The 15,705-nt window shown below is 35.8% G+C and overlaps 1 protein-coding gene across 5 annotated transcripts in view; it reads left to right on the forward strand.

The window, feature by feature from the left end:
* The window catches only part of MMS22L (MMS22 like, DNA repair protein), a 151,335-nt gene that overhangs the window by 26,460 nt on the left and 109,170 nt on the right, over positions 1-15,705 (forward strand). For all 5 annotated transcript variants that reach the window (XM_024119319.3, XM_024119318.3, XM_024119317.3 and 2 more), the window contains exons 8-10: positions 3,955-4,085; positions 5,557-5,670; positions 14,628-14,804. In XM_024119319.3, the coding sequence (XP_023975087.1) occupies positions 3,955-4,085; positions 5,557-5,670; positions 14,628-14,804 (422 nt within the window). The remainder of the gene's footprint in view (positions 1-3,954; positions 4,086-5,556; positions 5,671-14,627; positions 14,805-15,705) is intronic.

The raw sequence follows: 15,705 nt of genomic DNA on the forward strand, positions 1-15,705 counted from the left end.
CATCCCCTCACTTTCAGTCTGTATGTGTCCCTAGGTCCTAAGTGGGTTTCTTGTAGACAGCATATATACAGGTCTTGTTTTAGTATCCATTCAGCCAGTCTATGTCTTTTGGTTGGAGCATTTAATCCATTTACATTTAAGGTAGTTATCGATATGTATATTCCTGTTACCATTTTCTTAATTGTTTTGGGTTTGTTGTTTTAGATCTTTTCCTTCCCTTGTGTTTCCTGCCTAGAGAAGTTCCTTTAGCATTTTTCATAAAGCTGGTTTGGTAGTGCTCAATTCTCTTAGCTTTTACCTGTCTGTAAAGTTTTTAATTTCTTTGTCGAATCTGAATGTGATCCTTGCTGGGTAGAGTAATCTTGGTTGTAGGTTTTTCCCTTTCATCACTGTAAATATGTCCTGCCACTCCCTTCTGGCTTGCAGAGTTTCTGCTGAAAGATCAGCTGTTAACCTTATGGGGATTCCCTTGTATGTTAATGGTTGCTTTTCCCTTGTGCTTTTAACATTTTTTCTTTGTATTTAATTTTTGATAGTTTGATTAATATGTGTCTTGGCATGTTTCTCCTTGGATTTATCCTGTATGGGACTCTCTGCGCTTCCTGGACTTGACTATTTCCTTTCCTATATTAGGGAATTTTTGACTATAACCTCTTCAAATATTTTCTCAGTCCCTTTCTTTTTCTCTTCTTCTTCTGAGACACCTATAATTTGAATGTTGGTGCATTTAATGTTGTCCCAGAGGTCTCTGAGACTGTCCTCAATTCTTTTCATTCTTTTTTCTTTATTCTTCTCTATGGTAGTTATTTCCACTATTTTATCTTCCACGTTACTTATCCGTTCTTCTGCCTCAGTTATTCTGCTATTAATTCCTTCTAGAGAATTTTTAATTTCATTTATTGTGTTGTTCATCATTGTTTGTTTGCTGTTTAGTTCTTCTAGGTCCTTCTTAAACGTTTCTTGTATTTTCTCCATTCTGTTTCCAAGATTTTGGATCATCTTGACTATCATTACTCTGAATTCTTTTTCAGGTAGACTGCCTATTTCCTCTTCATCTGTTTGTAATGTTGGGTTTTTACCTTGCTTCTTCATCTGCTGTGTGTTTCTCTGTCTTCTCATTTTGCTTAACTTACTATGTTTGGGGTCTCCTTTTCGCAGTCTGCAGGTTCATAGTTCCTGTTGTTTTTGGTGTCTGTCCCCAGTGGCTAAGGTTGGTTCAGTGGAATGTGTAGGCTTCCTGTTGGAGGGGACTAGTGCCTGTGTTCTGGTGGATGAAGCTGGATCTTATCTTTCTGGTGGGCAGATCTGTGTCTGGTGGTGTGTTTTGGGGTGTCTGTGGCCTTATTATGATTTTGGGTAGCCTCTCTGCTAATGGGTGGGGTTGTGTTCCTGTCTTGCTAGTTGTTTGCCATAGGGTGTCCAGCACTGTAGCTTGCTGGTCGTTGAATGGAACTGGGTCTCAGCTTTGACATGGAGATCTCTGGGATAGCTTTCGCCGTTTGACATTACATGGAACCGGGAGGTCTCTGGTCACCCGTGTCCTGAACTTGGCTCTCCCACCTCAGAGGCACAAGCCTGACACCTGTCTGGTGCACAAAGACTGTCAGCCACACTGCTCAGAGGAAAAGGGAGAAAAATAGAAAGAAAGAAAAAATAAATAAAGTTATTAAAATAAAGAATTAAAAAATGATCAAAAATAAAAAATATTTAAAAATATTAAAAAGAAGAAAGAACGAAGGGAGCAACCAAACCAAAAAACAAATCCACCAGTGATAACAAGCGCTATAAACTATCCAAAAAAAAAAAAAAAGAAAAAAACTTACAGACAGAACCCTAGGACAAATGGTAAAAGCAAAGCTATACAGACAAAATCACACAAAGAAGCATACACATACACACTCACAAAAGGAGAAGAAGGAAAAAAAATATATGTATCTATATATTTAAAAAAGTAAAAAGGAAGAAAGCAATCAAATCAATAAACAAATCTACCAAGATAATAAACTGTAAATACTAACCTAAGATAAACATAAAACCAGAAACAAATTAGATGAGAAAGCAAGCTCTAGGTCAACAGTTGCTCCCAAAGTGCACCGCCTCAATTTTGGGATGATTTGTTGTCTATTCAGTTATTCCACAGATGCAGGGTACATCAAGTTGATTGTGGAGATTAATCCGCTGCCCCTGAGGCTGCTGAGAGTAGTTTCCCTTTCTCTTCTTTGTTCGCACAGCTCCTGGGGTTCAGCTGTGGATTTGGACCCACCTCTGTGTGTAGGTCGCCTGAGGGCATCTGTTCTTCGCTCAGACATTACGGGGTTAAAGGAGCAGCTGACTAGGGGGCTCTGGCTCACTCAGGCTGTGGGGAGGGAAGGTTAAGGATTGCAGGGCGAGCCTGTGGTGGCAGAGGCCAGCATGATGTTGCACCAGCCTGAGGCGTACCCTGTGTTGTCCCAGGGAAATTGTCCCTGGATCACGGACCCTGGCAGTGGCAGTCTGCACAGGCTCCCGGGAGGGGTGGTGTGGATAGTGACCTGTGCTTGCACAGAGGCTTCTTGGTGGCTACAGCAGCATCCTTAGCATCTCATGGCCGTCTCTGGTGTCTGTGCTGGTAGCCGCGCACATGCCTGTCTCTGGAGCTCGTTTAGGCGGTGCTCTGAATCCCCTCTCCTCGCACACCCTGAAACAATGGTCTCTTGCCTCTTAGGCAGGTCCAGAGTTTTTACTGGACTCCCTCCCGGCTAGCTGTGCCGCACTAGCCCTCTTCAGGCTGTGTTCACGCAGCCAACCCCAGTCCTCTCCCTGGGTCTGACCTCCGAAGCCTGAGCCTCAGCTCCCAGCCCCCACCCATCCCGGCGGGTGAGCATACAAGCCTCTCGGGCTGGTTAGTGCTGGTTGGCACCGATCCTCTGTGCAGAAATCTCTCCACTTTGCCCTCTGCACCCCGGTTGCTGTACTCTCCTCCATGGCTCTGAAGCTTCTCCCCCGCCACCCCTGTCTCTGCCAGTGAAGGGGCTTCCTAGTGTGTGGAAACTTTTCCTCCTTCACAGCTCCCTCCCAGAGGTTCAGGTCCTGACCCTATTCTTTTGTCTCTGTTTTTTCTTTTTTCTTTTGCCCTACCCAGGTACGTGGGGAGTTTCTTGCCTTTTGGGAAGTCTGAGGTCTTCTGCCAGCGTTCAGTAGGTGTTCTTTAGGAGTTGTTCCACTTGTAGATGTATTTCTGATGTATTTGTGGGGAGAAAGGTGATCTCCATGTCTTACTCCTCCACCATCTTAAGGTCTCCTGTAGTTGTAAATTATTAATCATTTAGGTAATAAACATATCCTTTACCTGAATACCTACTTTGCAATGCATTAATAATATGAAAATACATATATGTGTATATGTGTAAGCACTTATATACATACATGTGAACATATAAAGGTGTACACAAATATATCATTTCCTCTCTCATGTAGACTGTATTTCAAATAATATATTCTTAGAGCAATACTCAGGTGAACTTACTCTGACAGGTTCAAATTTTGGTATCCGTTACCTTGGTTTGCTCTTTTTTCATGCCAAAAAATAATTGCACATGGTTAGTTTATCAGTATTTGTTAAAGGAATAATGTTTTAAAGGCTTTATTGGTTAGAAATATGGGTAAAGATTTTCTAGTGTTTCCTGTCTTCTATTTTTTCCTCTGAGGTGATGTTGCATTGTTGCTCTTCAGATGGCCAAATTAAGAAAATCTATTAAATGGTACTTGGGAGATTTGAAACTTTTTTAAGCTAATGTCTATCACTGCTCATATAAGAAAGGAATTGTTTTCAAACTTTTATTTGCAAAAAATTTGCTTTTAACTGTTTATTTTGCAGTTTTGTTATGTTAATTTAAAGGTGTACAGTCAGTTTCCTCCTTCTGAATTAGTAAATTCTACTGTAGTTTTAAACAATTTATCTTATTCCATTTTTAGAACAAGTTATATATAGTCATCAGTTTATGAATCTGGCAGGTGACAATTTAACCAATGTCAGCCTATTTGAAGAACATTGTGAAAATCTTCTTTTTGATTTAATAAGCCTGTCCCTCAACAGGTATGATAAGGTAATGCTTTAAGAGTTAATTTGCACTTTTGGTATTTAATGGCAGTAGTCAATACTTAATGCATGTGGTTTGACACATAAGAATCTAAAATGGCTTACTTGTTAATTCTTCTAATTTTATATTTACTGTTATTTGGGAGGTGGTTGGGAAAAGAATTTGAGTTAAACATTTAAAACAGGCTGGAATTAGTGTTTTAGAGCCATTTAAAAAAAGATAGCCTTTTCCATTTGTCAAAAATAAATAGAAACAGAATGTTCATGATAATGTTTGGAAATTTAATTTCTGTTCAAATAGAGACCAGCCGTTTAATAATCTATTGTTTTGTTGTTATATAATAAAATAAATGAGTACTTAGCTAAAGTTAGTTGACACATTTAAAAAGAAGTTTTGTTTGGTTGTTTTCATAAAAGGTCTAGAATCATGGGGGAAATTACATGTTTTTACTAAATTGCTTATCATAGTGTTTAATGCAGACAGTGAATTAAAAGTGCTATGGTGTTCATTTATTTTCAAACAATGGAAATTTGTCGACTATCATCACTTATTTCAGGTTACAAGCATAAATGTTACCTATGGGAAATTGGGATTTATAATTTTTTAAAATTTAGATTGTGTTTTATGTATTTATTATTAATATTGTTTAAATCTAGTCTATGTATTTACAACTAATACAATTAGTAGATTGACCAGATATGATATAGTAATGTCTTGACTGTTGTTGTTTTTTTTTTTTTTACTGTGTATTATGTTACAAAAGTGTATGTAGTATGTGAAATAATGAACACATTATGAATTTCAGAAGTCTAGCTATACTTATAGTGCATATTCTCTGTATTATTTGGGGCCATTGAGGGTATATTTGTTACAAAAATGGTAAAGTTGCCTAACCTTTATAAATTCCTAATAATTGTACTGTTCTTACAAAAAAATTTAGTCTGCATTACAGAAAATCAAAATTTATTTTCTAATCATTTTCTTAGAATTCTTTTTATTTGGCTGATGGATTAGATCAGGGTTTAGAAACCATGGCCCTGTAGCCAAATCTAGCACACCACCTGTTTTTGTAAATAAAATTTTACTGGAACACAGTCCCATCCTTTTTATCCATTATCTGTGACTGATGTTGCAGAACAATGGCAGAGTTGAATAGTTGTTACAAAGACTATTTCACTATTAAAGCCTCAAATATTTACTGTCTAGCCCTTTACAGAACAACTTTGCTGACCATTGGACTAGATGATTAAAGCAGAGTTTTTTTTAAGTTGAAAATAAAATTCATTGTGTACTTTTGTTTTCTAAATGGAAATTTATTTTAAAAGTTAATGAAATGGTATGTTTCTTTATAAACAATTTTATGTAATTGAGCATAAATTTTAAGTCATCTAAATCATTCTTTAAAACATTTAGGGAGATATGTGGCATGTAAAGTTCTACTGTCTTATAAGTTACTCTTTTTGGTTCTTTCCTACAGGTTAGGCCTTCTGAAGCATTAATGAGTCACCATTGCCCATGTCCATGCATTAAAGAATTATGGGTTCTACTCATTCATCTTCTCAACCACAGGAGTAAATGGTCTCTCTCAGAAGTAAGTTATAAAATTGATGTTAGTTATTGTTACTAGCTCTTACATTGAATTCATGCAGTGGTTTTGTCAAAGAAAAATCTTACGATGTCTTTCGTTATAATAAGACAACAACCACCACCAAACAGAGCATTAACTGAATACTAAATACGTACTATATTTTTAACCCAAAATTGGCAATATGAAACATCTAGGAGAAGTACAAAATTTGACTTTTCTTTTCTCAAGTTCTTTTTTTTTTTTTCTGTCAAGAATCTTTCAGGCCATACTTAAAAAGCCTCTAGTAATCCAGGAAATATTTTAGTTAGGAAATGAGGCAGATTTAGATTTGTGGAGAAATAAAGCACAGGTTTTTATTAATCAATTTTACAGTATCTTATTTCAAGGAGGGAGAAAGATAAACACAAAGGGGAAGGTGGGAAATTTAACTTCACCTCATTTTGAATCAAGTCTTCAGAATAGGGCTTTTATTTTATTTCAAGTGTTCTGGATTAGTAGAAGAAGAGAAATATTCATATGCAGAAGTAAATACAAATAATTCACTGTGAAATGATACTTAAAATGGTTTATGTTATATGTTCTTATCCAGTTAGGAGTTTAAAATAATTTCTTCCTATATACATTTTCAAGAATTTATCCATAAATTTAAAAAACTCCTCTGTAGCTCTTCAAGTAGAAAGCTCAATTCTAATATTTTAAAAATTTCTTTAAAGACACTACAAATTCAGGGAAATGTAAACGGATAGAACAGTGAGATACCACTCCTATTAGAATGACCAAAATTGGGAACACTGACAACTCTAAATGCTAATGAGAATGTGGAACAACAGGAACTCTCATTCATTGCTGGTGGGAATGCAGAATGGTACAGCCACTTTGGAAGACATTTTGCTTGTTTCTTATAAAACTAAACATAGTTTTAGCATATGGATCCAGCAATTGTGCTGCTTGGTATTTACTCAGTGAAAACTCATACGTCAACACAAAAACCTGCACATGCATGTTTATAGCAGCTTTATTCATAATTGCCAAAACTTCGAAGCAACCAAGATATACTTCAGTAGGTAAATGGATAAACTGTGGTATATCCAGACAATGAAATATTATTCATCACTAAAAGAATGAGCTATCAAGCCATAAAAAGACATGGAGGAACCTTAAATGCATATCACCAAGTGAAAGAAACCAATCTAAAAGGCTACACACTGTATGATTTCAACTATATGACATTCTGAAAGCTAAAGCTATGAAAACAGTAAAACGATTAGTGGTTTCTGAGGGTGGGCAGAACACAGGGCACTTGTTTTTTTTGTGGTACGCGGGCCTCTCACTGCCGTGGCCCCTCCCGTTGCGGAGCACAGGTTCCGGACGCACAGGCTCAGCGGCCATGGCTCACGGGCCCAGCCGCTCCGTGGCATGTGGGATCCTCCCGGACCGGGGCATGAATCCGCGTCCCCTGCAACGGCAGGCGGATTCTCAACCACTGCGCCACCAGGGAAGCCCCACAAGGCACTTTTAGGACAGTGAAAATAATCTATATAATTTTAATAATAACTTTTTGGACGTTTATAGTACTATATTTATTTTGAGTTATTTTAGTAGTTAATTTACTAGGTATAAGTAAAAAAAAGTAAATTTACTATGTATAAATTTAGCGCATTTTTACTTATTAAGAAAGTTGTTTTTCCGTGGCATTTTGGTTTGTCAGTAGCATTAAGCTTTCCACAATAAGACTTAAATATTACACAGTCTCAGCAATATTTTCCTTTGGTTATTTTCCAGGATATTTTATTTCATTTATGTGGTAAACATCGATTTTTTTCATTTTCTGCGAAGTTTATCTTTAAGAATTTTATATTTTTTAGACTTGTTCTTATTTTATAAATTTTAGACTTGAAAATGTAAACTACATAGAATTAATGAAGGCATGTTCATACTTGTTGCCCTGAGTCTTTTTCTAAATTTTAAGCAGAAAAGTAGGCATAATTTAAAATACTATATTGTAGAAATTTGCATAATAGTATGTATTGTTTAACCTAAATGACTGTTAATGCTTTTCATTTTATTTAGTAACTAGAATTATTGGTCTTAAAATAATGAAAATCATAGGTCATTGCATTTTTTTAAATACAACTAAAATATATTATTCACAGATTTTGAAAGCTATTTTATTTTGAAAGTTAAATTAGAAGTTTCCATTCCTGACAGTAAGACAGTTTGACCTTCCTGCTAAAAAAATAATTAATCTAATCATGCTGCATATCATATAATAAGCATTTTAGATGTGTCAGTGAACTTGTTGAAAGTAAGAAGTATTGAGGCCAAATACTAAATGTAGGTGGGAATTCAGGTCAGCTGAACCTTGAAGCTTAGAGGCAGTTGCTGAATTATGTAAACTTGGAACATTAGCTTTCATATATGATAAGGTCCAAGAATAGAAGACAAAGCTCAGATCAACTCAAGTTGGTAACCTACTATGCACCAACTACCCATAAATCTGGGCCCCCAAAAGGATGAACTAGAAACTCAACTAAATTTGTAAGGAAAATTACCTGTCTTTCACTGTGTTTCTTTGCAGTTTAAAATTGCTTCAGTGTATTTATCGTAAGCCAGCACTCATACAGTTTTATAGCCTGAGGTCATGTTGCTTAGGTTGTACTAAAAATTTCAAGCCAGTGACTGCTAAGTAGGCTTGGACAACGGGTGGATGCTTAAACCCACATCTTCTTATGTAACCTCCCCCAAAATATAGAATAGCAAGAACAAATAAAGCTGCACAGAAAACATGTTGATAGCATACCTGCAAGATAAGAATGTTCAAAGCTGTAAATTAAAAGTAAAAGCTACCAAAGCACTGCTGAGAAAAACTGCTCTGAGGAGAGAGGAAGAGAGCTAGCAGTAGCCATAAAATTGGTCTAAAACCATTTCAAGAATGTGAAAAATACTGGAAAGGTTTCTTGTAGATCAGAAGAATAGGAACATAAAAGTGTGTGCAAAATATGAGGCAGTCTTTGAAGGTAGAGCTTCTGGAGAATAAAAAGGCAAAAAGGGAGTGGTTCCCCGTTGGTGATTAGGTGGTGAAGGGGATAGGAAGTAAAAGCATAGAACAATGACTCTTATAAAATTAAAAAAAAAAATCAAAGGATTCATACCTACTCTCCCACCACCACCACCACCACCACCACCACCAAAAAAAAAGAAATCTAGTAAAGAAATGGGACTTTGGTACATTGACAAAAGAGGGCTTCACTGAACTACGGATCTTTTAGAGTAGTCCAAACCTGCAAAATGAAAAAAAGGAAACTAAACAAGTCTTTATAAAGTTACTACAAGGAAACAGAATTGATTTGATATACTTTAGCTGAGGATACCCTCTTCCCCAGAAACAATTATAATGCAGAAGGAAATCCTAAGACAATACTCCAGACTGAATTAAGGAGATAAGCATTTGGGGCTATAAAAAAAAACAAAAACAAAAAAACACCTTGAATAAGATATTCAGATTTTAAAACAGATAGACCAAAAGCTAGGAATTAATAAACTGAAGGCAGGAGAGAAATAGAAGAAAACATCATTATAGAATTGACTAAATTACAAAGTGCCCAAGGAGAATAGACTCAAATGAAAATTTAATAAGGGGCATGGAAGAAACGCAGGAAAATAACCAAGAGAGTAAAAATGAGATAAAGAAAGGAATATAAATGGTTAGAGAGAAAATGGTTGAAATGGGAGATAAGCAAAGCAGAAGTAGCCATATGTATAAATGGAGTCCCTAAAAAAAACCAAAACAATGGGATATAGCTAACACTCAAAATTATTATCCAAGAAAATATTCCAGAAGTAAAAGAAGACCCAAATCTACATATTGAAACGGCTTGCTTGATAAGTGGAAAGATTAATTCCAAATAATCCATCTTGAGACATATTGTAGAACTATTTGACTTCAGACATATAGGAAATATCTTCCAGTCCTGAAGGAAGTCTTCAAATCCTCTAGGCAAAAAGACTAAATTATTTAGAAAAGCTAAATAAGTTGACCTGCACTAGACTTCTTAAAAACAATATAAAACAAGGCAACAGTAGAGCATTTAAAAAGACTCAAGGGCTTCCCTGGTGGTGCAGTGGTTGAGAATCTGCCTGCCAATGCAGGGGACACGGGTTTGTGCCCCGGTCCAGGAAGATCCCACATGCCGCGGAGCGACTGGGCCCATGAGCCATGGCTGCTGAGCCTGCACGTCCGGAGCCTGTGCTCCGCAATGGGAGAGGCCACAACAGTGAGAGGCCCGCGTACCACAAAAAAAAAAAAAAAAAAAAAAAACTCAAAAACCCTTCCTCCTTGTGAGCACACAGCAAACGTCTGTGACCTGGAAGAGGGCCATCATGTGACCATTCTGGCACCCTGATCTCGGACTTCCAGCCCAAGCATTGAATGAAATACCAGTATGGCACAATAGAACAAACTCTCAGTTTAAAGAAAAGCGATGTAGGGACTTCCCTGGTGGCGCAGTGGTTAATAATCCGCCTGCCAATGCAGGGGACACGGGTTCAAGCCCTGGTCCGGGAAGATCCCACATGCCGCGGAGCAGCTAAGTCCCTGTGCCACAACTACTAAGCCTGTGCTCTAGAGCCCGCGAGCCATAACTATTGGGCCCACGTGCCTAGAGCCCATGCTCCACAGCAAGAGAAGCCACCACAGTGAGAAACCCATGCACCTCAACGAAGAGTAGCCCCCACTCACCGCAGCTAGAGAAAGCCCACGCGCACAGAAATGAAGACCCAACGCAGCCAAAAATAAATAAATAAATAAATTTATAAAAGAAAAGAAAAGCGATTTAGTCCCATCTTTTGCTCTGTGGAGGTTATATGGACTCTAACTATGACATACTCCCTTAATAGACTCTCAAGACCAAGAAAAATTGACCAAACAAAAAGGAAACAAAACAAAAAATTCCTTCTAAAACAACAAAGAAGCAAGTTAAAAATTACTCTTTGTACTACCAAACGGGCAATGGCTTTGGGGACCAAGATGGATGTGGATAAGCTGAGAAAGAAAAACTGAAAAAGCAATTGAAAGATTCAGGAGGAACAGGGAAGCTTTTCTCTTTCATTCACTCAGGAGTTAATGATATTGCAGGAGATGTGATCATTCCCCTGAATGCTGACAGTGGGCTAAGCTCTATATAGAACCTATTCTTAGGAGCTTTCCAGACTGCTGAAAGCAGAGATTTTTTTTTTTCTGTCTTGTACATGATTTTAAAAATTTATGATGTGTCAGTGCTGATTTCTGTAATGCACTTATTTTTTTAAAAGAACAAATTATATGTGTGCATGTATATACGTGTGTGCACGCAAGCTTACATTCTTCCAAAAAGGAGTATTTAATTCCTTCTCTCTACTGCCTACCCTCCATCCTGTTCTTTGGAATGAGGGAGGGAAAGACTGAATGGGATTTCGAGTCTTCTCACTGAGAAAGGGACATTTTCTGGAACCAAGTCAGTGTTCAAAGGACTAATGCTCTAAGTAAATTGTCCAAAGGGGAGCGGCAGTTCACGGTTATTAAGTTATTTTCAAATGTTGTCTGGACTGCTGCTGCTGACCTTTGTGGAGGCAACAAGGTGCTGCTTCCCAGGAGGATAGGATAGGAAGCAATTAGAAAAGCCTAGGAGAGGATCAGGAATGTTTGGGAATTCACACATAGCACAAATTATGTGGGAACTCCAAGAATGAAAATAAACTAATATGATTAGGGACATATTTTAATCCCAGAAAATATTCTAAAATGTAGCTAATACTGGCTATACCTGTATGAATGCATTCTTAAAAACTCATCACTCAGTACCAAGTAGACATCATTTAGACTTAAATTTCAGGGAAGAAAAGGAAAACTAATGAGTATTTCTTGAGTGATATGTGTGAGTGGACATATATACATTTTCTACCTTATTTACTAGGTGGATATCTGAGTAGCAATGAGAAAATTTCAGCTATGTCTTGGTTTTGAAATGACCATTCTCCAGTGAAAAGAGAATGGTAAAATGACTGCTTCTAGGTGGGAGCGTGCAAAATAAAAAATGAGTCTGGAACCTTTTGTACCAGAAACTAACAAGGTGCTGAAAAAATGATGAGGACTTGTCAAAAGGACACAAGGGCCAACATGAAGATCTCCAACACACCAAATCTGGGATAATTTGAGCAAAAAAGTAAATGATAGCAAAGGACTGTAATCTATACAGTAAGGATTTGTGAGTCTTTGGTGATATGAATAAATGGAGAGAAGGGAAACTCTTCCTAGTAAATGTAGAAGTAATATGGAATTTGAAAATACCACTTGACAACCCTCACAGTAATTGTTTCAGGCAAGAATCCTCTGTGGCTGTCAAAAATATGATGAAAAGCACAATATTTACATAGCTTGATAAGTGTCTCTGTACAGTATTTGTCTGTTACAAAGGGAGCAGTAACTTTGCAGCGCAGAACATCTAGCAGATACCACCTTAAACAAGATATCAAAGTTAACCAATAATAAGACAAGTTGAAATTATGTACTCTCAATGTGATGCATTGAAGGAACAAAAATTTTTTTGATATTCCTGCCAAAAATGCATCGTGTGAATCTAATCATGAAGAAATACTAGTCAAACCTAAATAGCTGGCCTACTCTTCAAGAACTTCAGGGTCAGTCATGAAAGATAATCTGAACTGTTACAGATCAAAGAAAACTGAAGAAACATGGTAGATAAATGCAGCATGTGAGACTAGAGAGAATATCTGATATACTTCTACGTATAGTTCCAAGGGAGAGGAAGTAGAAAGTGGAACAGAAAAACTATGTGAAGACAAAATGACTTAAAATCTTCTAATGTTAATGAAAGCTATCGTATTAAAAAGCCCAATGAATTCCACCTAGGACAAATAAAAAGAAAAACACACCATGATACATCATAGTGAAACTGCAGAACATTGGAGACAAAGAGAAGAGATTAAAAGCATTCACACAGAAAAATGCTACTTTCAAAAGAATGACAATTAGACTGAACAGCTGATTTCTCAACAGCAGTGGAGGCCAGTGGGAATGATATCTTCATTGTATTAAAACAAGGTAATTTTCAACAAAAAATTCTTCATCCAGCAAAATCTTTCAAGACTGAGGTGAAACAATTTTCAGTGAAGCAAAATTGAAGGGAATCCTGAAAGATAAATCTTAGGCAGAAGAAGGAATAAAGTAAGTGGTAAATGTTCTGTATAAATCAATAATGTAATCTAATGGGATTAAAAAATAAAATACATGGTAATACTGGCTTATAAATTGGGTAGGGCATAAATGAGTTAGAGTATTTTAAGGTCCTTGTTTTGTCCGAGAGAATTGCAAGATATATATTAACTTACCAAGATATTTGAATGTATGCTGTTGTTTCTAAGGTACCACTAAAAGAAGAGAGAGTAGTTATTTAACTTACAAGCTAATAAAGGGGAAAATAGTGAAATAGTCATCCCAAAAGAAGGCAGGAAGGAGGTATAGGGGGAAAAAATAGACATATAAATAGAAATACAGAATAAGATGGTACATTTAAAACTAAATATATGAGTTACATTACATTAACTGTAAATGTACTACTAATTGCTCATTTAAAACATATACTGTCAGAACAGACTAAGCTGTTTATAAGAGAGAATTTAAAACAAAATTCAGAAGGATTTGGAATTGATAGAAAAAAGATATAAAAAAGGTAATGTATTAAACTAATATTGGAGAAAATTAGACTTAAAACCAACAAAAGCTTTAAGTCATTTCATGCTGATTAAAGGTCCAATTCACCAGGAAGATAAAATATATTTAAATTTTATGTGGCTAATAATATGCTGTTAAATGTAGAAAATAAACACTGACAGAACTGCAAAGAGAGATACACATATGCTTAGAAATACTGAAATGCATTTCTAAATAACCGATAGGTGAAAGAAGATATAATGGAAATTATAAAATATCTTGAAGTAAATGATAACTAACATACTACTAATTAAAGCTTTGGGACTGCAGCTAAAGATATAATTAGCGGGAAATATATAACTTTAAATACAAATGTTAGATGAAAAGAAGTTGAAAATTAATGAGCTAAGAATTCATTGTAAGAAGTTAGGGGAAAAAATTCCTGTATAGTAAACCCAAAGAAAATAAAAGGTAGTAAATAAGACTAACACACATTTATGAAATTGAAAACAACAAAGATGATCAAAAGATTGAAAGATCAAAACAGCCAAAAGTTGGTTCTTCAAAAAAATTACTAAAATTGGCTAATCTTTCTTGAGATGATTACAAGTCAGTACTAGAAATGAAAATGGAAACATGCCTTCAAACTCTGCAGATATTAAAATATCTGATAATATCAAATATTTATATAAAATGGACAAATACCTAGAAAAAAATCTTACTAAAACCCATCAAATGTTCAGCAACAGTAAATTAGGTAAATAGTTTATCTTATAGTCATATATTAGAATACTCTGATGACCTATGGCTATACTCACTAATATGGGTAAATCTCACAAATATAATATTGAGGAAAAGAAGTAAGTTACCAAAGAATAGAAACAAGCTACGTAAGAATACAAACACATGAAAAAAAAAAAAAAAAAAAAAAAACAGGTGAAGCCAAACAATGTGTGATTGAGGCATGTATATCTATGTGGCAAAACTTTAAAAACTAGGGAATGATATATTATAGAAGTCAGAATAATGGTAACTCCTGGATGGGAGAAGATATGATTGTGGAAACTGTAGGAACTAGTCATTTTCTAATTTTTAACCTGCGTATTTTTATTATTCTCTAAGTTTTATATATGTGTTTTGTATTCTCTTTTGTGTGTATATTGCCTTACAAAAATGAAGGAAAAAACCCAAATCAAAGGTTATTGGATCAGTGTCTGAATTTAATTGAATCATAATACCTCTTTTTCCATAGTCATTTTGGAACTGGTTGAATAAACTACTTAAAACGCTCTTTGAAAAATCAAATGACCGAAGAAGACCTTCTGTGCCTGTAATCCAGCCCAGGGATCCATTGGGTTTTAGTTGGTGGATTATTGCTCATGTAGCATCATTTTATCAGTTTGATCGCCATGGAATACCGGATGAAATGGTAAGATTTTATTTTTTCAAACTTTCTTGTATTGTCAATCAATACGTATTTTTTGTAGGCAAATTAGCAAGTGAGCAGAAACAATAAAAATCAGACTATAATCCTACAGAAATCAACTCAGCTTCTGAATCTAGAAGCTGTAAACCTTTCTGTAAACATCTTGAAAATGATAATCTTTGTTTTTGTTGTTTGTTTAGGGAAACGACTTGGGATCTAGTCCTGGCCTGCTACTAAGTAGTTTTGTGACCGTTAATAAATTACTTAAACCTTTCTGGGCCTCTGTTCTCTCATCCAGAAATCATGGGACTGGATTGTTCTGTTCAGATTTCTTCTAGTTCTAAAATCTCTAAGATTGCCAAAGGGAAAGCCTACATCTCTAGAAATGAATTAGAGAAGATTTTTGTGAAGATATTTTAATCTGTTAAACAACCATGAAGTTACTTCAAGTAAAAAGACAGAGATTTTAACTAGTATATGAATTTCTAGTTAGAAACATTTTTTTCAATGTTATTTGAAAAGCCCTATGAAATAAAACCAGCTGGTAGATGTATTTATTTGAAACCCTATTTGTATATAACTTCTTCCATGTTCAGTAGTAATATAGTATTAACCCATCAGTTCCATAAAATAAGCATGTCTATATTTTCAAAATTGGTCTTTTTTTCTGGCAGTGGTTAACAAGCCTGGCTGATCAACAGGCCTATCTATGAGTTTCTAAAAATTCAGATTTCTTAAATCTAGAGATCCTGTTTTTGTACTGTAATCTGGTCTGGAGTTTGGGAATTCTTATTTTTAAAAAGTCCCTTGGATCTCATGCTCTTATCAGGTATGGGAACCTTTGCTTTATGAAACATGTACCTTGAAGGACTTCACATATTTTCCTCTTTTGGGAACACTGGAC

The sequence above is a fragment of the Physeter macrocephalus genome, chromosome 10 (genome assembly GCF_002837175.3).
Source record: "Physeter macrocephalus isolate SW-GA chromosome 10, ASM283717v5, whole genome shotgun sequence".
NCBI lineage: Eukaryota > Metazoa > Chordata > Mammalia > Artiodactyla > Physeteridae > Physeter > Physeter macrocephalus.